The following is a 26,232-nucleotide window of genomic DNA, read 5'->3' as shown; positions in this document are numbered from 1 at the left end:
CAGTTTGCGGTTTGCCTCGTGGCACCATATACAGGGAAATGCTGAGGGCCTGTGGGACCAGGAGGAACATTGGTTTCCACTGGAGAAAGCTGCTCCACTGGCTGCAGGACAGACATGTTGAAGAGCAGATGTTTCTCTACTCAGCCATGGCAGCTGCCGCTTCAGATTGACACCAGTCTACCTGCAGGGGACAGAAAAAACAGACATATTAGGTTCACATTACTGAAGTAGGAACGTAGGTTTCAATTTACAATATTTGGAAAGTCAAATTAGACCTCGATCTGTATAAACAAACCAAATGTTGTCTGATTTTGTTCCCGTCATTTCTTTTTCATTGGTCAATTTTGGACCAATAACAATTTGAGTTTTTGGTCCAAAAACAAAAGGAATTCAAGATCTCTTAAATATCAAACATGTTCAAATATGGATTGTGTAGGTCCATGTAGCTCAATGATTACTTGATCTCAAATTGTAATTCAGAAAAACACATATTCCTCTATCATCCACGAATCCTAAAGGGGCAATCTGCAGTTCAAACAACAACAAAGCGGACACCCCATCACCTTTTTAGGTAAACACTTTAGGGATTGGACTGGGGAAATGTAACTATTCTTCCGAGTAGCGTAGCGGTCAAAGGCACTGAATCTCAGTACTTGAGGCATTACTACTGGATGGAAAATTACTGAGGATAATAGCGAACGATATTGCCACTCCTATTTGCAATATTTTTAGTTTAAGCTAACAAGAATGTGTGGGCCCCCAGGCTTGGCGGGAAGCAAAAGTCATTCCGCTACCTAAGAATAGTAAAGCCCCCTTGACTGGCTCAAATAGCCAAAAAATCTGCCTGTTACCAATGGTATTTACAGTAAACAAATTGACAACAAAATTTCAGCATGCTTATAGAGAAGAACATTCAACGAGCACAACACTTACTCAAATGACTGATGATTGGCTGATAGAAATTGATGATGAAAAGATTGTGGGGGCTGTCTTGTTAGACTTCAGAGTGGCTTTTGACATTATCGATCATAGTCTGCTGCTGGCAAAACGCATGTGTTAATTTTGCTGGACCCCAGGAAGAGTTGCTGGCAGTTTCACCGCAACGGATTCCAGCTTAAAATGAAATGTCACACAAAGACAAGAATCAAAGTGTCGACGGCCACATCATCATGATGATGCAAAATATTGTATGATGCAAAAGGCACTCCCCCAAAAAATAAGAAAATATGTTTTTTGAGTGTAATTTCCCTTTAAAGGCATAATTGCTAACATCTAGGCTACTCCACACTATTAGCCACAACCCAGGGTCAGTGATGCAGCACCACCCCGGGCTGCATCACAAAGTGCTCTAAAGAAGTTAACACATCCATCTACACAGACGTCAGCAACGCAGCCAAGGAGTACAGCCTGCAGGTATATGGTACGTAAACAACAACCTCAGCATACTACAACATATGTGTACAGTGTGTGTGTGTGTGTTTGTGCGTGTGTGAGTGTGTGTGTGTGCGTGTGTGTGTGTGTGTGTGTGTGTCTGTGTGTGTGTGTGTTAATACACAGTATTAACACAGTATCTTTGTTCAGAACCAGGTCTAGAACATGTGAGTGTGGTGGTGAACAACCCTGTGTCTCTAACCTGTGACATCCCTCTTCCTGTTATCACCTGGCTGAACGATGGAAACACGACAGAGCAGGAGACACTTCAACCTCAACATGCTGGTTATGAACTACCACTACTCACTACCACTACTCACTACTACTACTCACTACCACTACTCTCACTACCACCTCTCACTACCACTACTCACTATTCTCACTACTACTACTCTCACTACCACTACTCTCACTACCACTACTCTCACTACCACTACTCCTACTCTCACTACCACTACCCCTCACTCTCACTACCAATAATACCCCTACTCTCACTACCAATAATCCTACTCTCACTATCACTACTCTCACTATCACTACCACTACTCTCACTACCAATACTCTCACTATCACTACTCTCACTACCACTACTGTCACTACCACTAATCCTACTCTCACTTCCACTACTCTCACTATCACTACTCTCACTCTCACTACTCTCACTACCACTACTCTCACTATCACTACTCTCACTACCACTACTCTCACTACCAATAATCCTACTCTCACTACCGCTACTCTCACTATCACTACTCTCACTACCACTACTCTCACTACTACTACTCTCACTACCACTAATTTCACTACCACTACTCCTACTCTCACTACCACTACTCTCACTATCACTACTCTCACTACCACTACTCTCACTACCACTACTCTCACTACCACTACTATCACTACCACTACTCTCACTATGACTACTCTCACTACCACTACTCTCACTACCACTAATCCTACTCTCACTAACACTACTCTCACTATCACTACTCTCACTACCACTACCACTACTCTCACTATCACTACTCTCACTACCACTACTATCACTACTACTACTCTCACTACCACTACTATCACTACCACTACTCTCACTATGACTACTCTCACTACCACTACTCTCACTACCACTAATCCTACTCTCACTTCCACTACTCTCACTATCACTACTTTCACTATCACTAATCCTACTCTCACTTCCACTACTCTCACTACCACTACTCTCACTACCACTACTCTCACTACCACTACTCTCACTACATCACTGCTGCCAGGTCAGGGGTCACATTAGAGTATTTTGGCATGATAGATATGTCTATATTGACCCTGGATCATATTATATATGTGTTGATCCTGGATCATGCCCCATGAAATCAGGGTGTTCCAATCCAGAGGCCACATAAGAAAAATGTAATTTCAGTTCTGCACTGTCCTGAAAATGTGTTGTTATTTGTTATTTATCAAAAACACTATAGAGAGGGATGTAGGATTGAGACTTGAGTGAGGTTAGTGGGAGGTTTAATCTGAAACCCTACCTCTTCATGAGTATCTTTATCAATGCCACCCCCCCCCATTTTCTAAATAACTAAAATAGCATGCTCTCGTGATGTGGACGCATGCTCTTGTGATGTGGACGCATGCTCTCGTGATGTGGTAGCCCTCATGTTCATGTTGAATGTTCATGCTGTATTAGGGCCTTATTGGGCACCTTGAGTAAAGCATGTGTGTGTCTCCAACACCTTTAATTGGTAGAATTCCTTAGAGTTTTGGACCTCATTGTTCCAGAGCCTTGCATACAGGTGATAACAGCACCCTCAGGTGTCAGAAACTTAAAAAATGTAACTTAAAATGTTGAACTATCATCATTTAAGAGTTGTTCCCAGTGACAGAGCACAGGTTGAGTATTGCTGATGTAATATGCTCCCTAAGAATCATGCAGAGGTACTTACAAGAACAATTAGGGTTAAGTGCCTTGCTCAAGGGCACATTGACATATTATTCACCTCGTAGGCATGGGGATTTGAACCAGCTACCTTTCTCTTACTGGCCAAACTGTTAAACTGCTAAGCTACCTGGCACCGGATTTTGAGAGTTTGTTTTGATAAATCTTAAGGTATTTATTGTATGTTCACGTTCACAAGGCTTCCTTGCAAATGACACACTTCTCAATGGTGACCCACTTCTCAATGGTGACCCACTTCTCAATGGTGACCCACTTCTCAATGGTGACCCACTTCTCAATGGTGACCCACTTCTCAATGGTGACCCACTTCTCAATGGTGACCGACGCTGTGTGAATAAATAAAACAAATCACACAATGTATTAGATGTGTTTGTGTTTGACACCTTTAATTGGTAGAGTGATATAAGTGTCATTATGACAGAGCCCTGCATGTTTTGAATAATATGTGAATATGTACATGTGTGACTTGTGTACTAACATTACAGTTTTCTGTACAGTATGTAATATATTGTGTTGTGCATTTGTATGCTGACGTCTCTAAGTTAATTTCCATGTAAATGTAAATGGACAAGTATATGGCAGTGTAGTGCTAAAAGAACCCTCTGGAATCTGATAGAACAACAACAAACTAGATTAAAAAAATAAAAAACAAAGCAAAGTTTACTGGTCACGTACACAGATCTGTAGGTGTTATGGGAGGTGCAGCAAAACGCTTGTGTTACTAGATCCAACAGTGCAGTAGAATGTCTCTACACAAATAATCAAAACAAGAAACCAATAAATATATATTGTATGTTCATAAATATGGACCTCATTTAGCAGTAGTAGGTACAGTGGGGTCTGAAATGATTGACGATATTGATAAAGATGGAACATAATGACTATATAAAATAAATAATACTAATAAAAATGAAATTATATTATTTCATACTAAAAATTTAGTTTAACAAGTAATATTTCTTTCTCTCAAAAAAGTAAGGGTAAAAACTATTGACCCCTTTTAAAGATTCTTACAAATATATATATATATATATATATGGATGAGCGATGGCCGAACGGCATAGGCAAGATGCAGTAGATGGTATAGAGTACAGTATATACAAATCAGATGAGTCATGTAGGGTATGTAAACATTATATAAAGTGGCATTGTTTAAAGTGACTAGTGATACATTTACTACATCCAAATTTTAATTATTAAGGTTGCTAGAGGTCTGTCCCGTCGATGTGGATAGGGGGGTGCTCCCTCTGCTGTTTCCTGAAGTCCACGATCATCTCCTTTGTTTTGTTGACGTTGAGTGTGAGGTTATTTTCCTGACACCACACTCCGAGGGCCCTCACCTCCTCCCTGTAGGCCGTCTCGTCGTTGTTGGTAATCATGAATACCACTGTAGTGTTGTCTGCAAACTTGGTGATTGAGTTGAAGGCGTGCATGGCCACGCAGTCATGGATAAATAGGGAGTACAAGGGAGAGGGATGAAAACAGTTGATTTCAGCAGTTACAGTATTTTTGAACATACTGGTGATCATCTCCATCTCTCACTTCAAGCAGCTCCACACTCCAACCAACCTGCTCATCCTCTCTCTGGCTGCGTCAGATCTCCTGGTTGGACTGATTGTGATACCAGTAATGACTGTAGCAATAATGGAACCATGCTGGATTTTTGGGAAATGTTTCTGTGTTTCATGCCTACATTGCTTGTTTAGGTATTTCTTTATCTCTGGGCAATTTGGAATTGATATCTATTGACCGCTATGTTGCTGTGTGTGATCCCTTATTGTATCACTCTAGAATAACAATTACAAGCATGATGTGTTGTATATCCATTACCTGGTGTTGTTGTATCATATACCGAGCTGCCAATATTAAAACACTTTGCAAATGTACATGCACAAAGTAGGTGTTTGAAAGAATGTTGTCACGCCCTGACCTTAGAGATCCTTTTAATTCTGTATTTTGGTTAGGTCAGGGTGTGACTAGGGTGGCAATCAAGTTTTCCTATTTATTTTTTTGGCCTGGTATGGTTCCCAATCAAAGTCAGCTGTCTATCGTTGTCTCTGATTGGGGATCATACTTAGGCAGCCTTTTTTCCCACTTTAGTTTGTGGGATCTTGATTTTGTATAGTTGCTGTGTAGCCTGCAGAACTTTACCTTCGTTTTGTATTTTGTTGTTTTGTCGGTGTTCATTTTAATAAAAGTATGATGTCCACCTACCACCCTGCACCTTGGTTTCCTCATTCAAACGACGAGAGTAACAAATGTTTTATTGTTGAAGGGTCAATCTGGGGTAATATAATTGACCTTCTATTTACAATGGTTGACCCTAGCTCTATTATTATACCGCTTTATGTGAAAACCTTTGATGTGGCCAGATCACAGGCCAGAAAGGTATTTTCAAAAGAGGCTGTCAGTGTGTCTGGTGTTAAAACTGCACAGGCAAATAAGTCTGAGAGAAAAGCAGCAAATACTCTATCTATTGTTGTTTTCATCTATTTCATTTGTTGTATTCCAACTCTATTTCTTTTCTTATTTTTGTCTTTTTTGAGTGACAATTTATCACTTTTCATCCGTTTTCTACCACCTGTTAATTCCTTAATAAATAATAATAATAATTGATGCATTATTTTATCCATGGTTCAAAGTGACAGCTAAACATATTTTAACTCTGAAGTTCCTAGAATTGTATTCCTTAGTTTCACAAAGGTTTGATATAGTCAAGTAAAACAATTATTCTAATTGCTTCTTTCATGTAACAATACACTACTTATCTCAGTGTTCAGTGACATTACTTATCTCAGTGTTCTCCTCAAAAGATACATGTGGTGTTGATACAGAATGATTTGGATGGATTGAATTTGAAGGACTTGGAGAAGGCATAAGTCTGTTGTTGTTCCATGTTATTCAATGATAAATAGTTTGTAAGTATTCTAATAGTACATTCTGAGGAAGCCATCAGTCGTTCCAATTTGTAAGTCGCTCTGGATAAGAGCGTCTGCTAAATGACTTAAATGTAAATGTTCTATATGTTGTTAAACACATCCCTCTAGTGGCTCAATTGTGACACAACGTCTTCATCAAGTGGAGTAAAGTTGAAATGCACAATACTGCATGATATCAGATAACCAAGTCTATCACAATGGTGTATTGTGTAAGTAGTTGAGGGTAAAATGCAAGAATATGCAATTAAGGGTAACACTATAATGTTAAGTAATAAACCATTTGTAAGCCATTTACAGGTTGTTCACAATACATGAATCATTCCTCCCACATTTGTTAAATTTTAGTCAGCCTGGGATTCTCACATGTATAAATAACTACAATATGCATTAATGATTAAGCACAACAGCACAGGAGACCACAGCAGACAACACCACCACCACACTCATTACTGCCAGGTCAGGGGTCACGCCATAGCAGCTCTGTCAGAGGCTGTGGAGTCAGAATTAATATAGAGACTGGTAACATTTAATAACAACACTTTGTAATAAAGAATGTATAATGGATTAGTAAATAGTTCATTCATCATTTATGTATCATTACTCCCCCATTTGTTTAAGTTAGCTGGTTATTCACACATTAATTAACAACTTTTATAGTCTGTAATAATGATTCATAAGATAATTCATAAGATGTTTAATGAGTTAACTTAAAAGTCATTTTGCAGCCCCGAATCTAAAGTGAGGACTATACACACTTTCTAATACTTTAGAAATATTTTGAACAGTTTATCACAAAAATATGGACATGCCATTGGAGGACATTCCAATACTACCTGATTCTACTTAAGGTCTCAAAATAATCTAGAACAAATCAATGGTAAACGATAAGCACACAGCACAGAGGATGTTAACTAAAGGAAATATGGTTGTCACGGTCGTCCTCCTCTTCATCTGAAGAGGCGAGAAGGATCGGAGGACCAAAATGCGGCGTGGAATGTGTGATGAATATTTAATAAAAGAAAGCACCGAACACTGAATACAAACTATACAAAACAATAAACAAATAACGACCGTGAAGCTATAAATGAGACCTGTGCTGAACACAAGCAACTAACACAGACAATCCCAGGCTACCTAAGTATGATTCTCAATCAGAGACAACTAATGACACCTGCCTCTGATTGAGAACCATACTAGGCTGAAACATACAAATCCACAAATCATAGAAAAACAAACATAGACTGCACACCCCAACTCACGCCCTGACCATACTAAATAAATACAAAAACAAAGGAAATAAAGGTCAGAACGTGACAATGTTGAACATTTTATTCCAAATCAGTCAAACTTGTAGTAGTGTGCTGAAGGAAGTAATGTGTTTTGTCTGAAAATGATAACATTCGTGTTTGTTGGCAGTGAATAACAAAACCAAAGTGTGGATTGCAGTCACTCATTAGAGCAGTTCATAGACTGCTTACAGGGTAATGGAACCAATATGTAAATACTTCATTTCATTCATTAAGTTTAAGGGGTTACAACCTTTAACCATACTTCTTCAAGTTGAGGTAGACTTTGTCTCAGTTACATCATGGGGACAAATACTATTTGTCAGATATCAGAACAACCACACTGTAATCTGACCCAATCATCCCTTGATGTTGTTTTCCATTTCTGTGGTGTTGTTTTCTCAGAAGAAAATGTGACTGAGAAATGTGATTTCTAGTTTAGTTGTATCAATCAATGATCTCAAAAACACCTCAAGTTATTAGGGAAAGTTAACAATTTACTCTGAATTTTTTCACGACCCTCCCTTTGTACTTAAAAATGTATCCAAAATAATGTGTACGACCACAAATAACAATAACTGTAGCAACCCTAAAAATGTGGGTATAGACTTTGCCACTTCAGGATGCTTTTGTGGCGATGACGATGCCACTCAGGGCTACGGGCCAGAAGGTTGAGGGTTCGCCAACCACTAAGAACCAGCTCACTCTCCCTGTCTGTTTCATGAGGCCTACACTACGATCAGAGTTGGCCACAGACAATGATCAGCTAAGGGGATATCACATTTCCAACATTTTGATGCCAATTTCATAACATCTATGCAACTCGTTTTCCACCAACAGGTGCCTCTGCCAATGTCCCCCACAACCAATGTACAAACCATACCGACTTCAGGTATTTCAATATCATGACAATCGTGACAAATTTAAAGACTATGCTCTTGCTCCACAAATGCTCTCGCCTGGTTTATTCTGGGTCATCCTTGACATCAGACAAGGGAATCAGATGGGCCACCAGTCTGAGGTAGGGTTTGATGTTGGCCCAGAAGTGATCAGCCAGGATATGGCTATGGCACCAGCACTGTCGACCACTGACATCACTGTCAGCATAGATAGTTTGGGGCAGAGATCTGTCGCTTATCCCCCCATGAGAAGCAAGTTGGGAGTGACTGAGTCTGGTCAGGCAGGAGGATGATGAAGGGGACTGGTACTGCTGCTCCATGGAGTACCAAGGGCAGTTGAAGGAAGGAGGAAGGTTTTGCCATCTATCGTAACACTATGAGGATCTGACCCCCATTCACTGGAGGATAAGGTGGAGTTGGCTTGTAAACTCTGTAAATGACCCTGATGGTTGGTTCCTCTTCTCTCTGGACAGGTCGTTGTTTGTAGCCCCCCGGCCAAGAGACAAGCTTTGCAGCCTGTCCACCAGGGACTTTGCTTCGGTCCCCATGGGTAGACTTTGGAGACCATTGTCAACATAGAAGGTGTGCTCGACTGACTCTTTAACATCCGTGTTGCCATCATGGTGGTGCTGAGAATGTTTCTGGAGGGCATAGACTACACATCGTTACGAATGGTAAGACCTGCCATTCATAGGTGCTCGGCACTGCTTTTCAGTCTAAATTAAAATCCACAACATTTATTCCACGGGACAAAACTAGGTCCAGAGTGTGACTATGGCAGTGAGTAGTTCCGGAGACATGTTGGACAAAACCACTGAGTCGATGATGACTCCGAAAGACTTTTGGAGTTGGTCTGGGGATTTTTCCATGTGAACATTAAAGTCACCAAAAATTAGAATATTATCTGCCATGACTACAAGGTCCGATAGGAAATCAGGGAACTCAGCGAGGAACGCTATATATGTAAACAGTAGCTATAAAAAGTGATTGAGTAGGCTGCATAGAGTTCATGACTAGAAGATCAAAAGACGAAAAGTTTTTTTTTTTTTGTAAATTGAAATTTACCATCATAAATGTTAGCTACACCTCCGCTCTTGCGGGACGCGCAGGGGATATGGTCACTAGTGTAACCAGGAGGTGAGGCCTCATTTAACACAGTAAATCCGTCAGGCTTAAGCCATGTTTCAGTCAGGCCAATCACATCAATATTATGATCAGTGATAAGTTAATTGACTATAACTGCCTTGGAAGTGAGGGATCTAACATTAAGTCGCCCTATTTTGAGATGTGAGGTATCACAATCTCTTTCAATAATGGCAGGAATTGAGATCTTTATTCTAGTGAGATTGCTAAGGCGAACACCGCCATGTTTAGTTTTGCCCAACCTAGAGGCACAGCCACGGTCTCAATGGGGAAAGCTGAACTGACTACACTGACTGTGCTTGTGGCAGACTCCACTAAGCTGGCTAACAGCCTGCTGCCTGGCCTGCACCCTATCTCATTGAGGAGCTAGAGGAGTTAGAGCCCAGTCCATGTTCGTAGATAAGATGAGAGCATCCCTCCAGCTAGGATGGAGTCCGTCACTCCTCAACAGGCCAGGCTTGTTGCTGTTTGTGGGTGAGTCCCAGACAGAGGGCCAATTATCTACAAATTCTATCTTTTGGGAGGGGCAGAAAACTGTTTTCAACCAGCGATTGAGTTGTGAGACTCTGCTATAGATGTTACGATCTTCTTCATCTGAAGAACAGGAATATGAAAGATCGAACCAAAGTGTATTGTGGCACGTGTCCATGTTAAATTTATTACAACTGAACACTGAATCCAAAATAACAAAAGTGAAACAACGAAAATCGAAACAGTCCTTTCAGTTGACACAACACAAAACAGGAAACAACTACCCTCAAACACAGGTGGGAACAGGCTACCTATGTATGGTTCTCAATCAGAGACAACGATTGACAGCTGCCTCTGATTGGGAACCATACCAGGCCAAACACAGACATGCAAAACATAGAACAAAACATAGAATGCCCACCCCAACTCACGCCCTGACCAAATCAAAATAGAGAACAAAAAAGGAACTTAGGTCAGGACATGACAGTAGAACTCACCCTAACTGGGAGGGGGCCAGAGACAATTACACGATGCCGACACATCTTTCTAGCTGATTTACACGCTGAAGTTATGTTGCGCTTGGTGACCTCTGACTGTTTCATCCTAACATCGTTGGTGCCGATAACAATATCCCTATACTCTCTACACTCGCCAGTTTTAGCTGTAGCCCGCACCATCTTCAGATTAGCCTTAACGTCAGTAGCCCTGCCCCCTGGTAAACAGTGTATGATTGCTGGATGATTCGTTTTAAGTATAATACTACGGGTAATGGAGTTGCCAATGATTCGGGTTTTCAATTTGTCAGAGCTAATGGTCGGAGGCTTCGGCGTCTCAGACCCCTTACTTACTGGTTCTACAGATGTTGTTTCATCCATTCCTACACTGAAATTACCCATTACCAACCACCATCCTATGGCCACAGCACATACTGAAAGCAATCCCTGCCCACTGGGCACAGACATGAATTCAATGTCAACTCTATGTTGGATTAAAAAAAAACATTGATTCAACCAGTGTTGGCCCAGTGGGTGTAAAACTCTGCAGTAAAACTGTTTTTCAACTGGCCTCTTCACTCCAGCATTTTGTATATGAATTGTATATGACACCATCACTTGTAGTGTATTAAAGGTTGTAACCCTTTAAACGTAATGTTCAGTTAAATTATTTATTTAGATATTGGTTCCTTTACCCTGTAAACAGTTTGTGAACTACTCTAATGAGTGACTGCAATCCACACTTTGGTTTAGATTCTCAGGGCCAACAAACAATAATGTTATAGTTTTCAGACAAACACGTTACTTCCTTCAGCACAGTGGAATAAAATGTTCAATATATTTCCTTTAACATCCTCTGTGTTGTGTGCTTATTGTTTAACCATTGATATGTTCCAGGTTATTTTGAGACCTTAAGGAGCATCAGGTACTGCTGGAATGTCGACCAATAGCATGTCCATCTTCTTGTGATAAATTACACTGGTCACTGTTCAAAACATTTATAAAGTATTAAGAAAGTCTGAATAGTCCTCCCTTTATATTAGGGACTGCAATACGACTTTACTAATGATCAGTTAATGGTTTATAAGTTAATTGATTAAATAACATCTCATGAATGATCTTCTGAATCATTATTACAGACAATAAAAGTTGTTAATTAATGTGTGAATAACCAGCTTACTAAAACAAATGTGGGAGTAATGATACATAAATGAAGAATAAACTATTTACTAATCCATTATACATTCTTTATTACAAAGTGTTATTATAAAGTGTTACCAATCTCTATATTAATTCTTGACTCCACAGCATCAGAGAGAGCTGCAATGGCGTGACCCCTGACCTGGCAGCAGTGATGTAGTGAGAGTAGTGGTAGTGTTCATAACCAGTATGTTGAGGTTGAAGTGTCTGCTGCGGTCTCCTGCACTGTTGTTTTTAATCATTATTGCATATAGTAGTTATTTATAAATGTGAGAATAACTAGCTGACTAACATTTAACAATTGTGGAAGAAATGATTCATATATTGTGAACAAACTGTAAACGGCTTACAAATGGTTTATTACTTAACATTATAGTGTTACCCTTAATTGCGTATTCTTCCATTTTACCCTCAACTACTTACACAATACACCAGTGTGATAGACTTGGATGTTATCTGATATCATGGAGTATTGTGCATTTCAACATTACTACACTTGATGAAGACGTTGTCTCACAATTGAGCCACTAGAGGGAGGTGTTTAACAACATATAGAACGACTGATGACTTCCTCAGAATGTACTATTAGAATACTTACAAACTATTTATCATTGAATAACATGGAACAACAACAGACTTATGCCTTCTCCAAGTCCTTCAAATCCAATCCATCCAAATCATTCTGTATCAACACCACATGTATCTTTTGATGAGAACACTGAGATAAGTAATGTCAGTGTATCAAAAGAAGCAATTTGAATAATTGTTTTACTTGACTATATCAAACCTTTGTGAAACTAGGGAATACAATTCTAGGAACTTCAGAGTTAAAATATGTTTAGCTGTCACTTTGAACCATGGATAAAATAATGCATCAATTATAATTATTATTTATTAAGGAATTAACAAGTGGTAGAAAACGGATGAAAAGTGATAAATTGTCACTAAAAAACGACAAAAATAAGAAAATAAATAGAGTTGAAATCCAACAAATGAAATAGGTGAAAACAATAATAGAAAGAGTTTGTGTTGCTTTTCTCTCAGACTTATTTGCCCGTACAGTTTTAACACCAGACACACTAGCAGCCTCTTTTGAAAATACCTTTCTGGCCTGTGATCTGGCCACCACAAAGATTTTCACATAAAGCGGTATAATAATAGACCAAGGGACAACCATTGCAAATAGAGGGTCAATTATATTACCCCAGATTGACCCTTCAACAATAAAACATTCTTTCAAACACCTACTTCATACATGTACATTTATAACGTTTTTTTTTATATTGGCATCACGGTATATGATACTGCAAACATACTTTACTAATGATTTGTACATGGTTTATAAGGACATTTATTAAACATTTTATGAACGATGTTAGAAATCATTATTACATACCATAAACGTTGTTTATCAATGTATGAATAACCATCTTACCAAATACATGTGGTGGTAATGAGACATTATTGATGTGGAGTCAGAATAATCATTATATATTATTTAATACAAAGTGTTATTATAAAGTGTTACCAATCTCTACATTCATTCTGACTCCACAGCATCTGAGAGAGCTGCTCTGGTGTGACCCCTGACCTGGCAGCAGTGATGTAGTGAGGGTGATGTAGTGAGAGTAGTGGTACTGTTCATTACCAGTATGTTGAAGTTGAAGTGTTTGCTGTGGTCTCCTGCGCTGTTGCGCTTAATCACTAATGCATATAGTAGTAATTTATACATTTGAGAATACCTAACTGACTAACACTTAACACATGTGAAATTAATAATAAATGGTGAGCAAACTGTAAATTCCTAACAAATGGTTTATTACTGAACATTTTAAAGTGTTACCCATAATTGCATATTCTTAAATTTGACCATCAACTACTTACACAATACACCATTGAGATATACTTGGATGTTATCTGTTATCATGCATATTTTACATTTACATTTTACTGCACCTGTTGAAGGCATTGTGTCCCAATTGAGCCACTAGAGGGTGATGTTAAACCTACATAATAACTCATGACGTTCTCAAAATGTACTTTTAGAATAGTTACATACTGTTTATCATTAAATAACATGGAACAACAACAGACTTTGGTATTTGGAATATACAATCCACAATGTCTAAATAGTTTTTTATAACACAAGCTTAATCCTTCCGTTGCCTTCTCCAAGTCATTCCATTCCATTCCATACAAATTATTCTGAATCAACACCACATCTATCTATGATGACAACACTGAGATTAGTCATAACAGTGTATTGTTACATGAAAGAAGCAATTGTATTACAAAACTATATTAAACCTGCTAATCAAACTGGGGAATAAAAATATATAGGAACTATGAACGCCTTAACTTCAGAGTTAAAATATGTTTAGCTGTCACTTTGAACCAAGGATAAAAGAAAGCATAAATGATTGGATTGATAAAAGAATTAACTAGTGGCAGAAAACCAATGATGAATGATAAATTGTCGCTAAAAAAAGACAAATGAAAGAAAGAAGAACATAGAAATGGAATCCAACAAATGAAATAGTTGACAACAACAATAGAAAGAGTTTTTGCTGCTTTTCTCTCAGACTTATTTGCCTGAATAGTTTTAACACCAGACACACTGACAGCCTCTTTTGAAAATACCTTTCTGGCCTGTGATCTGGCCACCACAAAGATTTTCAAATAAAGTGTTATAATAACAGAGCACGGGACAACCATTGTAATTACAAGGTCAGTGAAATTAACCCAGGTTATTCCTTCAAAAATAAAACATTCTGTCAAACACCTACTTGGCAACTGTACATTTACACAGTTTTTTATAATAGCAGCACGGTATATGATACAACAAAACCAGGTAAATGATATACAACAGATCATTCTTGTTATTGTTATTTTAGCGTGGTACAATAAGGGATCACACACAGCAACATAACGGTCAATAGATATCAAGACCATGTTGCCCAGAGATAAAGAAGTACACAAAAAATCCATGTAGATATGAAACACACAGAAATATTCCCCAAAATCCCAGCATGGTTCCATTATTGATACAGTCGTTACTGGTATCACAATCAGTCCAACCAGGAGATCTGACACAGCCAGAGAGAGGATGAGCAGGTTGGTTGTAGTGTGGAGCTGCTTGAAGTGAGAGATGGAGATGATCACCAGTAGGTTCAAAAATACTGTAACTGCTGAAATCAATGAGAAGAAGATGTACAGTGTTATGTAGATAGATGTCAATAGAAAAGCCTTTCTGCAAGAAGAGTTTCCGTCTTGAAAACAGTATTGAACATCTTCATGTTTCTCCATTTGTAATAAAAAGGAAAAATGCTGAGTTCCTGCTGCTCCTGCTTGGTCCTGTGTGTGACCCTGTCAGGTCCACCTTCTGACAAACTCTGAACTCTGCCTCTCTATTTATCCCTGAGTTACTGACAGAAACTCCCCTCCCTGGAGTCTCTCTCTACACACACACAACACACACACACACACACACACACACACACACACACACACACACCAACAAAACATACACAAGTGAACACACAAATTTAAAAAAAAATGGCTGGATAAACAAATCATTTGTGAAAGCATGATGTAATGTATGACAGGATTCGATGTTGCTGAGGCCACCTAGCCTGTCCTTCAGCCTTACTGATCGTTAGAGATGAGAGATATGGTACATTTACTCAACTAAGCATTTTAATGGGGAAAATATAGTATGGGTGATGTTTTGGTCCATCAAAGGCTATTTTATATGGGAAATATGATAACTGTGCAGACTAACTTGTTTGGTTTATGTCAGTGCTCAGTTTGGAACATATTCCACAACCTTAGGACACATGATGGCACCACACACATCAGCAGGCAACTGTGTAGGAAAGTTGCATTAGGGAAGTAGATGACAAAGCATAAGTTCATGGTGTACAAGCTTATAGCAAATGCAATCAAAATGGTCTCATTCCATAGACTTTAAAAATATCCCTCTGATCTGAATTATTAATACACTACAAAATCAAATCAAAATGTATTGGTCACATAGACATATTTAGTAGATGCTCTTGCGGGTTTAGTGAAATTCTTTGTTCCTAGCTCCAACGGTGCAGTAGTATCTAACAATTCACAATAATACACACAAATCAAAAGTAAATGAATGGAATAAAGAAATATATACATATTAGGAAAGGCAATATCTGAGTGGTGTTGACAACAAATACAGCAGACTACAGTATGTACATGTGAGATGAGTAAAATAGTATATTAACATTATGAAAGTGACGGGTGTTCAATTTAAAGTGACCAGGGATTCCATGTCTAAGTACAAAGGGCAGCATCCTCTAAGGTGTAGGGTTGAATAACTGGGTGGTAGTCGGCTAATGATGGGTATATAACAGTCTGATGGCCATTAGGTAGAAGCTGTTTTTCAGCCTCTTGTCCCAGCTTTCATGCACATGTACTGACCTCGCCTTTTGGATGATAGTGGGGTGAACAGACTGTAGCTCGGGTGGTTGATATCCTTGATGATCTTTTTGGCCTTCCTGTGACATCGGGTACTGCAGGTGTCCTGGAGGGCAGGCAGTGTGCCCCCGGTGATGCGTTGGGCAGACCGTACCATCCTCTGGAGAGCCCCGCGGTTGTGTGTGCTGCAGTTACCGTACGAGGTGGTGACAAAGCAGGACAGGATGCTCTCCGTTGTCCCCAAAGCACACATTCCTGGGTCGTTGGTTTTCAGTTCGCTGCAGCTAGCGACTGGAACGAGCTGCAACAAACACTCAAACTGGACAGTTTTATCTTAATCTCTTCATTCAAAGACTCAATCATGGACACTCTTACTGACAGTTGTGGCTGCTTTGTATGATATATTGTTGTCTCTACCTTCTTTCCCTTTGTGCTGTTGTCTGGGCCCAATAATGTTTGTACCATGTTTTGCACTGCTACAATGTTGTGCTGCTGCCATGTTGTGTTGCTACCATGTTGTTGTCATGTTGTGTTGCTACCATGCTGTGTTGTCATGTGTTTCTGCCATGCTTTGTTGTTGGTCTCTCTTTAGGTGGTGTTGTGTTGTCTCTCATGTCGCGATGTGTGTTTTGTCCTATATATATATATACACTACCGTTCAAAAGTTTGGGGATACTTAGAAATGTACTTGTTTTTGAAAGAAAAGCATATTTTTTGTCCATTAAAATAACATAGAATTGATCAGAAATACAGTGTAGACAGTGTTAATGTTGTAAATTACTATTGTTGCTGGAATGTTCCTCTGTCCAGTGTTTGTGTTCTTTTGCCCATCTTAATCTTTGTATTTTTATTGGCTAGTCTGAGATATGGCTTTTTCTTTGCAACTCTGCCTAGAAGGTCAGCATCTCGGAGTCGCCTCTTCTATCACGGATGACTAGGAGGGGAAGGTATAAATCATGCGCAGAGAGTAGAGGGTTCATGGAGAAATCCACTTTTATCCGGCACAAAATGGTTATGCCCAAAAACACAGGGCGGAAAACACAGACCAACCCAAAACACAGGGTAACAACGGTCCGTAGTGCGAGCCCACGATCCATGAAGTTCCCAGCTGCGCCTGAATCGACAAGCGCCTTATGCTGTAGAGAGGGAGAAAACCCAGGGAAAGACGTTAGCACAAACATATGTCAGACAGGAAACTCCTCCGGTCCCCCTTGATGCAGCCCCCCTTACTCCATGGGGATAGGAGCAGGAGGGCCTGGAGGTGGAATCGACCTCTCCTCCATCGATCGGAGAGGAGGTGTGGCTGCTCCTGTTGATTCCATGGAAGGTGCAGGATTCTTTCATGGATGAATAGGAGGTGAAGGTAGGAATAAGGCGCAGAGAGCAGAGGGTTCACGGAGCAATGCACTTTAATCCGGCACAAAATGGTCATGCCCAAAAACACAGGGCGGAAAAATCAGCCCTTTTAGCAGTTCTATCTTGCTGGAAAATGTTGCAATTGGGGATGGTAATTTCAGAATATTTGGTGGCCTTCCTAAGCCAGGATTCAGACACGGCTAGGACATCACTGCTAAAGAAGTGAAGAAAGCAAACTTAGTGAGGAGGCTTCTGATGTTAAAATGCATGAAGCCAAGGCTTTTACGGTTGCAGAAGTCAACAAATGAGAGTGCCTGGGACCGTACATGGCCTGTGTTAACCTCTACATCACCAGAGGAACAGAGGAGGAGTAAAATGAGGGTACGACTAAAGAACTAGTTGTCTAGTACTTTGGGAACAGAGACTATAAGGAGCAGATTTCTGGGCGTGGTAGGATAGATTCAAGGCATAGTGTACAGACAAGGGTATGGTAGGTGCGAGTACAGTAGGGGTAAACCTAGACATTGAGTGACGATGAGAGAGGTAGCATCTCTGGAGGCGCCAGTTAATTAAGCTAGGTGCGGTCTCCTCATTTGTGGGGGGTGGGACAAGGGGGCTATCTTAGCTACACACAGGGCCTGAGTTCGAGGCTGGGGCTGACAGCTAAACAAAGTAAAGTACCATGTTAATCAACAGTCCAGCAGGCATCAGCTGTGTACCCGAGTGATCACAGGCTCCAATGAGCAGCAATAGATGAAACAGGGAGCCGATTGGTAGTCGATTACTATGCTAGGCGAGCGGAAGACACATCGTTCAGGAAGCTAGCAGGCCGGGGCAGCAGAAAGTTCATCACCAACATCCGCGACGCAGAGGCCGGTGGAGAGCACATTGGCCGAATTACGTCAGCAGACCAGTAGACCAGTCGTGATGGATCGGTGGGGCTCTGTGTCGACAAAGGGTCAAGGCCAATTGGCAAGAGAAGTATTGTAGTTGGTTTATTTTGTTTGCTAGCCGGGAGATGGGCCTAGCTCAAGACAAGCTCGAGGATAACTGGTGCATGCTTCTGGACAAGGGCGTTAGCCACAATAGCAACTAGCTAGCTACGAAGATCCGGTGTAATGGTCCGGAGTTTGCAGCAGGAATCCGGTGATGTAGTGGGAATATAAAGCAAATCAATATGCTCAGGGCTGAAATCGCGCTGTGCAGACTGGCAGGTATTATCCGTGCCTATATGGGCTAAAGCGTCTGGAGTCCGAGCTAAAGGTAAAGGCCACTAGCAGTGGCTAACAATGACTAAATAGCTAGTTGCTAATTAGCTGGCTAGCTGCTGATTGAGGTTCTGATGGAGGTTCCAGTTATAAGGTCTAAAAAATTGCAGATCCGTACCACATTGGGTGAGCCAGGTTTCAGGAAGGTATATTTATTTCTAAAATAGAAAAAAAAGATTTTGAAATATAATGAAATGTATTTTTTTTTAAATGAAAAAGACAATATTTACATGGGATGAAAAAAAACATATTTTATTGCTGCGCCATCTTGGAAAACATGTCCCGGAGCAAGACGTCGGTATCCGTTACGTGGGTGGTTCTTCCTTTGTAATCCCTGATAGTCTTTAGACCCTACCACATACGTCTCGTGTCTAAACCTTTGAATTGCGTCTCCACTTTCTCTCTCTACTGCCCTTTTGCCTGTTTGATTGCCGAAGTTGTCCAAGTACTTATGAATTATTTAATTGGGGGGAATAATACATAATGTGTTTCTAAACTGTCAAACAGATACAGTGCACTCTGAAATTATTCCGAACCCTTGACTTTTTCAACATTTTCTTTGCCCTATTTAAATAAAAATGTTTAATTGTTTTTTTTTTTTACCCCTAATCAATCTACTCACAATAGACCATAATGACTGTAAAAATGTTTTAAGATAATACCCAACACAGAGGACTAACGGTCAAGAGGGAATTAAAAATCAATGGAAATAGTGTTTTTTCTGTAATAGGGAATTAATGATCAATGGGTCAGAGACATGGAAGGAATTTGTCTAGGTGTTGAGCCTGAAACTGGATACCTGTTATTTGGCCCATTGGGCCAGTTTTATTGCAATGAATTCTAATAGATCAACCACAGGCTAGGGTTGGGTTATAAAACTACATCCTGTCTCTTGGTTCTGTGGAGAGAATCACTGAGGATAGGGGAGAATGAACATCTACCTCTCAGCCTAACATCTATGATTTGTCCTCTTTGAATAAACATATTTTTCTCTCTTGATTTGCTTTGGGGTCTGTGTTATTGAAGAGTAACATCAACTGCTAACCTGAGGAAGAAAAAACTGGTTTTATGTTTTTGGCAAATGTATAAAACATTTCAAACTGAAATGTACATACGTGTTCAGATCCTTTACTTAGCACCTTGTTGAAGCACATTTGGCAGTGATTACAGGGCATGACGCTACAAGCTTGGCACACCTGTATTAGGGGAGCTCCCATTTTTCTCTGCAGATCCTCCCAAGCTCTGTCAGGTTGAATGGGGAGCGTCACTGCACAGCTATTTTCAGGTCTCTCCATAGATGTTCCATCGGGTTTAAGCCCGAGCTCTGGCTGGGACACTTAAGGATATTCAGAGACTTGTCCATAAGCTACTCCTGCATTGTCCTGGCTGTGTGCTTAAGGTCATTGTCCTGATGGTAGGTAAACCTTCGCCCCAGTCTGAGGTCCTGAGCGCTCTGGAGCAGGTTTCATTAAGGATCTATCTTTACTTTGCTCTGTTAATCTTTCCCTCGTTCCTGACTAGTCTCCCGGTCCCTGCCACTGAAAAACATATCCACAGCATGATTCTTCCTCCACAATGCTTCACCACAGGGATGGTGCAAAGGTTTCCTCCAAATGTGACACTTGGCATTCAGGCCAAAGAGTTCAATCTTTGTTTGATCAGACCCGAGAATCTTGTTTCTCGTGGACTGAGAGTACTTAAGTTGCCTTTTGGCAAACTCGAAGGCTATCATGTGCCATTTATTTAGGTGTGGCTTCTGTCTGGCCACTCTACTGTTGGAGTGCTGCAGAGATGGTTGTCCTTCTGGAAGGTTCTCTCATCTCCACAGAGGAACTTTAGAGGTCTCTCAGAGTGACCATCGGGTTCTTGGTCACCCCCCTGACCAAGGCCCTTCTTCCCGATTGATCAGTTTGCCCGGGCGACCAGCTCTGGGAAGAGTCTTGGTGGTTTTAAACTTCTTCCATTTAAGAATTATGGAGGCCACTGTGGTCTTCGGGACCTTCAATGGTGCAGACATTTTTCCCGTGATCCGTGCCTCCACACAATCTTGTCTTGGAGCGCTACGGACAATTCCTTCGACTTCATGGCTTCGTTTCTGCTCTGACATGCACTGCCAACTGTTGAAACTTATATAAACAGGTGTCTGCCTTTCCAAATCACATCCAATCAATTGAATCTACCACATGTGGACTCCAATCAAGTTGAACAAACATTAAGGATGATCAATGGAAACAGGATGCACCTTAGCTCCATTTCGAGTCTCATAGCATAGAGTCTGAATACTTATGTTAGTATTTCTGTTTTTATTTGAAATACATTTGCAAATTGAAAAAAAACTGTTTGTGGGGTATTGTGTGTAGATTGATGAGAAATAAAAAATAATTGAATACATTTTCGAATAAGGCTGTAACGTAACAAAATGTGGAAAAAGTCAACGTGTATGAAAACTTTCCAAATGCACTGCGTGTATGAAAATGCCCTCAAATTAAAGGTGACATTCTAAATTGTCACCTCATATTAAACATTTGATCTTATTTTCAAAGTATAAAAGCTAAACAAATTTAAACAATTTCCTGTAGAGTGAAACAGAGGACAGGCATTACTTTCAGTATGTACAGTGGCCAGAGCAAGGCAGTATAATTCACAATCTGTGACAAATGGATAAATGTACTTATTCTCTGCTGAACAAAAAAATAAACACAATATTTAACAGTTCAGTTACAGTCCTATGTATATGAGTCATTTGAAATGAATTCATTAGGCTTATGGATTTCACATGATTGGGAATACAAACATATATATGTGTTGGTCAAAGATATACAAAAGTATAGCGACACCCCTTCAAATGAGTGGATCTGGCTATTTCAGCCACACCCGTTGTTGACAGTTGCATAAACTCGATCACACAGCCATGCAATCTCCATAGACACACATTGGCAGTAGAATGAGCTAACTGGCGAGCTCAGTGACTTTCAACGTGGCACCGTCATAGGATGCCACCTTTCCAACAAATTTCAGCCATGTTCAACTGTAAGTGCTGTTTTTGTAAATTGGAAACATCTAGGAGCAACAATGTCTCAGCCACAAAGTGGTAGGCCACATACGCTCACAGAACGGGAAGGCGGGAATCCTTTGTCCTCGGTTGCAACACTCACATCCAAGTTCCAAACTGACTCTGGAAGCAACGTCAGCACAAGATCTCCTCATCAGGAGCTTCATGAAATGGGTTTCCATGGCCGAGCAGCCGCACACAGGCCTAAACTCACCATGCGCAATGCCTAGTGTCGGCTCGAGCGGTGTAAACCACGCCACCGTTAGACTCTGGAGCATTGAAAATTGCCTTCTCTGGAGTGACAAATCAGATTTGGCGGATGCCAGGAGAAGTCTACCTGCCGCAATGCATAGTGCGAACTATACATTTTGGTGGAGGAGCAATAATGGTTTGGATAAATGCTGTTGGGACTTCCATTCAGATTACATTCTGCCACAAGACCATTAGTGAAGTTGGTCATTGATGTTGAGCGATTAGGCCTGGCTCGCAGTCCGCTTTCCAATTCATCTCAAAAGTGTGCGATGGGGTCGAGGTCAGGGCTCTGTGCAGGCCAGTCAGGTTATTCCACTCAGATTTCGCCAAAGCTATTTCTGAATGGACCTCACTTTTTTCACAGGATCATTTTTGTGCTGGAACAGGAAAGGGCCTTCCCCAAAATGTTGTTACAAGTCTAGAATGTCATTGTCTACTGTAGTGTTAAGATTTCCCTTCACTGAAACTAAGGGGTCTAGCTCAACCCATGAGAAACAAAACTCTCGTACATGCTCTAAATAAGTTAAGACAGCCATCTACACAGCCTCCAGCAATGCTGCCAAGGAGTACAGCCTGCAGGTACATGGTAAGTAAACAACGACCTTAGAATAGTACAAAATGTAGGTGTACTCTCACTACCAGTGCTCTCACTACTTCACTGCTGCCAGATCAGGGGTCACACCAGAGTCTTTTGGCATGTTAGATATGTCTATATTGACCCTGGATCATGCCCCATAAAATCAGGATGTGCTAACTCAGAGGCCCCATGAGAAAAAAAAAATCACGGTACTTGTGAAAATGTCTTTGTTGTTTATCAAAAACACTATAGAGAGGGGTGTAGGATTGAGACTTCAGTGAGGTTTAGGGGGAGGTTTAGTCTGAAAACCTACCTCTTCAAGAGTATCTTTATTAATGGCACAACCCCCCCCCCATATGCTAATTTACTTAAATGTAAAAATGTGTAGCAGAGGTGAGTCAGACTCATGCTCTCGTGATGAGGTAGCCCTGCCTGGTACTTCTAAATCAGTTTCACCTTGGGTGGAATCCCACCTGAATGGAAAACCAACATCTTAACCAACCAATAGTCCAAGAGGAAACACCCTCTTGGACTATTGGTTAAGATGTTGGTTTTCCACTCAGGACACCACGGTTCAGATCCCACCTGTGACATGATTCAGATGTGGGATTCTTGACCTGTGCAGGGAAGACTAGTTTAGAGGTGAGGGTTGTACTGAGTCTGAGGCCTAATGGAAGTTGTATTCACACAAATGACAATAGAACTGTACTTATGTTCACTGCAGGTTCAATTTGAATGTTTATGCTCTAATTGGGCCTTATTGGTTCCTGGGGGAAAGCATTTGTGTGTCTCCAACACCTTTAATTGGTAGAATTCCTTAGAGTTTTGGACCTCATTGTTCCAGAGCCTTGCATACAGGTGATAACAGCACCCTCAGGTGTCAGAAACTTAACCAAGTCAAAACTAACATCATTAAAGAGTTACACAGTAGAGACAACATAGTCCCAGTGACATCAGTCACAGAGCACAGGTTGAGTTTTGCTGATGTAATATGCTCTCTGAGAATCATTCAGAGGTGAAATACGTTGTTTTTGTCTGTCATTTAGCAGACGCTCTTATCCAGAGTGACTTACAAGAACAATTAGGGTTAAGTGCCTTGCTCAAGGGCACATCGACAGATTTTTCACCTAGTCGGCTCCGGGATTTGAAACAGCAATCTTTCTCTTACTGGCCCTACATTTAAACAGCTAGGCTACCTGGCACAGGATTTTGAGAGTTTGTTTTGATTAATCTTGTATTTATTGTATGGCTTCTTTGCAAATGAGACCCAAGCTTGATGTCGTCATTGTATGGGACCAAATACTTGTGTGTATTAAAGTAGTAAAAACATAAGTGAATTTGTCCTTATACTTTTGCTTCCCTAAAATGGGATGACTATGTACAAAAAGTGATGTAATTTCTAAATGGTTCAACTGATATGAATATGGGTGATCATTCCCTCAAATTAAAGCTGCCAACCTCATAGTCATTGTCTGATTTCATATCCAAACTTTTGAAGTGTAGAGTCGAAAGAAGAAAATATGTGTCACGTTGGCATGAAGGATCGGGAGACAGATGCAGGAATGCGTAATAGGGTTTATATTTTACCCAAATTACGGCGTGCCGTGTAAGGGCACGGGGACAAAGACCAAATAAACATGTAACAAAAACACAGGGTGTCCATCAGAGAGATATGTAACCCATTTCAACTAAATGCCTTCATGATGAGACCATTTAACCTATGCAGAAAGCAGGTAAAGGTCTTGTAAAAACTACTTGTCATTAAATCCGGAAAAACTACGTACAATGTAAAGAACTGTTGATCACTAAATCCAGCTTGAAGGACCAGTAATAATATTGTAGGTAATGATCACTAATTACTTCATGTTACTTTGACAAGTTTCAGCTATATGTTCTACTGTATTACTATTTTTTATGTTGGAGTTGCCAATACCGCCCTATTTAGTGATCAACAGTTTTTTTTACATGCTCTGTCATTTCTCTGGAGGTAGCAACCAATAGTTTTTACATGGTCTTTCGAGACGGATTTAGTGACCAACAGTTTTTACATGGTCCTTCGTATCGTGTGATTCTGATCTGCTATAGTTGAGATGTTGAAGTACCCAGAAGAGGAGTTGTTTCCCAACCCCAGGATGCAGATTAGTTATCTTGCATCCCTAAGACGTATGGGGCTGCTGTCACCACCCAACACCGCCACAAGAAGCCATCATGCACCTGAGGAAGATGAGTTGCCTACACACCTCTCTCATCTAAGAGACTACCAGCTCTGCTCCAGGCCTCTTTAGTGGTCAGGAAGTGACCACACCCTCACTAGTTGGGAGCTGATGAGGGAATATGAGTACCTACATCACGAGCAGCAAGAGATCAGGAGGGCGTACTCAGGAGGGCGTACTCTAGGCCCGCCTGGCCTGAGTCAACACTGCTGGAGCACCGGTACCAATGCTACTCCCCTGACCGCCACAGCTCTAGGCCTCCCCGGCTAGAGCAATCATCACCACCACCGGAGCACCATCACTGCTCGTCCTCCATGAGTTGGACAGGCTACTCCCCTGAGAGACACTACTCCTGAACCTCCCAGCCTGTGTGTTCACCACTTCCACGGGACCATTGGGACCCCACTACGTCCAGAGGTGGCCCAGGTATTTAGCAGATCTTCGTCCCCTGCTGGAGTCGTGTCTGCCAAAAAGTCGGGTGTGCCACCTCCCTCCGAGGTGATCCAGCCGCTCTCAGAAGTCACACCTGATGTCTCCCCTGACCTAGTTGTCTGGTTACCGAGTTACTGTCCCACCCGGTAGGGTTAGAGTTACAGTTTCGGGCCTACCTGGCAGGTGTAAAGTGACCAGGCTTTGAGTGTCCTGCTCCTCAAGTAGATCCAGTGTATCCTGCCTCCAAGGTAGGTTTAGAGTTCCCTTCCCTTGTTATTTATTTCTTTTCATTTAACTTTTATTTAACTAGGCAAATCAGTTAAGAACAAATTCTTATTTACAATGACTGCCTAGGAACAGTGGGTTATCTGCCTTGTTCAGGGGCAGAACTACCTCCGAAGAACTCTGCCACCCAGGAACCCGAAACCTTCTCATTCCATGATCCCATCTGAGTCTTCCAGAGCCCATGCAATTGTGCCATGCTCCTCTCCCGTGTATCGAATGTCAAAGGTGGATCCAAGAAGGGCTCTGCCTATACTGTGGAGGGAAAGATCATCTACGCAGCCATTGCCCTGTTCGCTCCCCACAGAGAAATGAGAAGTGTCCCTCCACTGCCATGCAGGTAGGCGTGTCCTTATTTCTAAATATCTCCCAGAAGCAATTGTCCATCCCAGAATTGATAACCATGAAGGGGGTTACTAAGTATGTAGAGGGATTGATAGATTCGGGAGCAGCAGGTAGTTTTATTGATCACCAGGTAGTACAAGAGCTTGAAATTGATCTAACACTTGTCACCCCTCCCTTACG

At 40.9% G+C, this 26,232-nt stretch overlaps 1 protein-coding gene across 1 annotated transcript; it reads right to left on the bottom strand.

The window, feature by feature from the left end:
- Positions 1 to 3,562: 3,562 nt before the first annotated feature.
- Positions 3,563 to 15,129, bottom strand: LOC135571437 (trace amine-associated receptor 3-like). Its single transcript, XM_065017699.1, has 3 exons — positions 14,606 to 15,129; positions 12,769 to 13,067; positions 3,563 to 3,717 (listed from the first exon to the last, which is right to left on the bottom strand). The coding sequence occupies exons 1-3, from the start codon at positions 15,127 to 15,129 to the stop codon at positions 3,563 to 3,565; spliced, it is 978 nt and encodes a 325-aa protein (XP_064873771.1).
- Positions 15,130 to 26,232: the final 11,103 nt, after the last annotated feature.

Source organism: Oncorhynchus nerka, linkage group LG1 (assembly GCF_034236695.1).
Source record: "Oncorhynchus nerka isolate Pitt River linkage group LG1, Oner_Uvic_2.0, whole genome shotgun sequence".
Lineage (NCBI taxonomy): Eukaryota > Metazoa > Chordata > Actinopteri > Salmoniformes > Salmonidae > Oncorhynchus > Oncorhynchus nerka.
The sequence above is the reverse complement of the archived record's forward strand: the minus strand, read 5'-3'. Positions and strand labels throughout refer to the sequence as shown.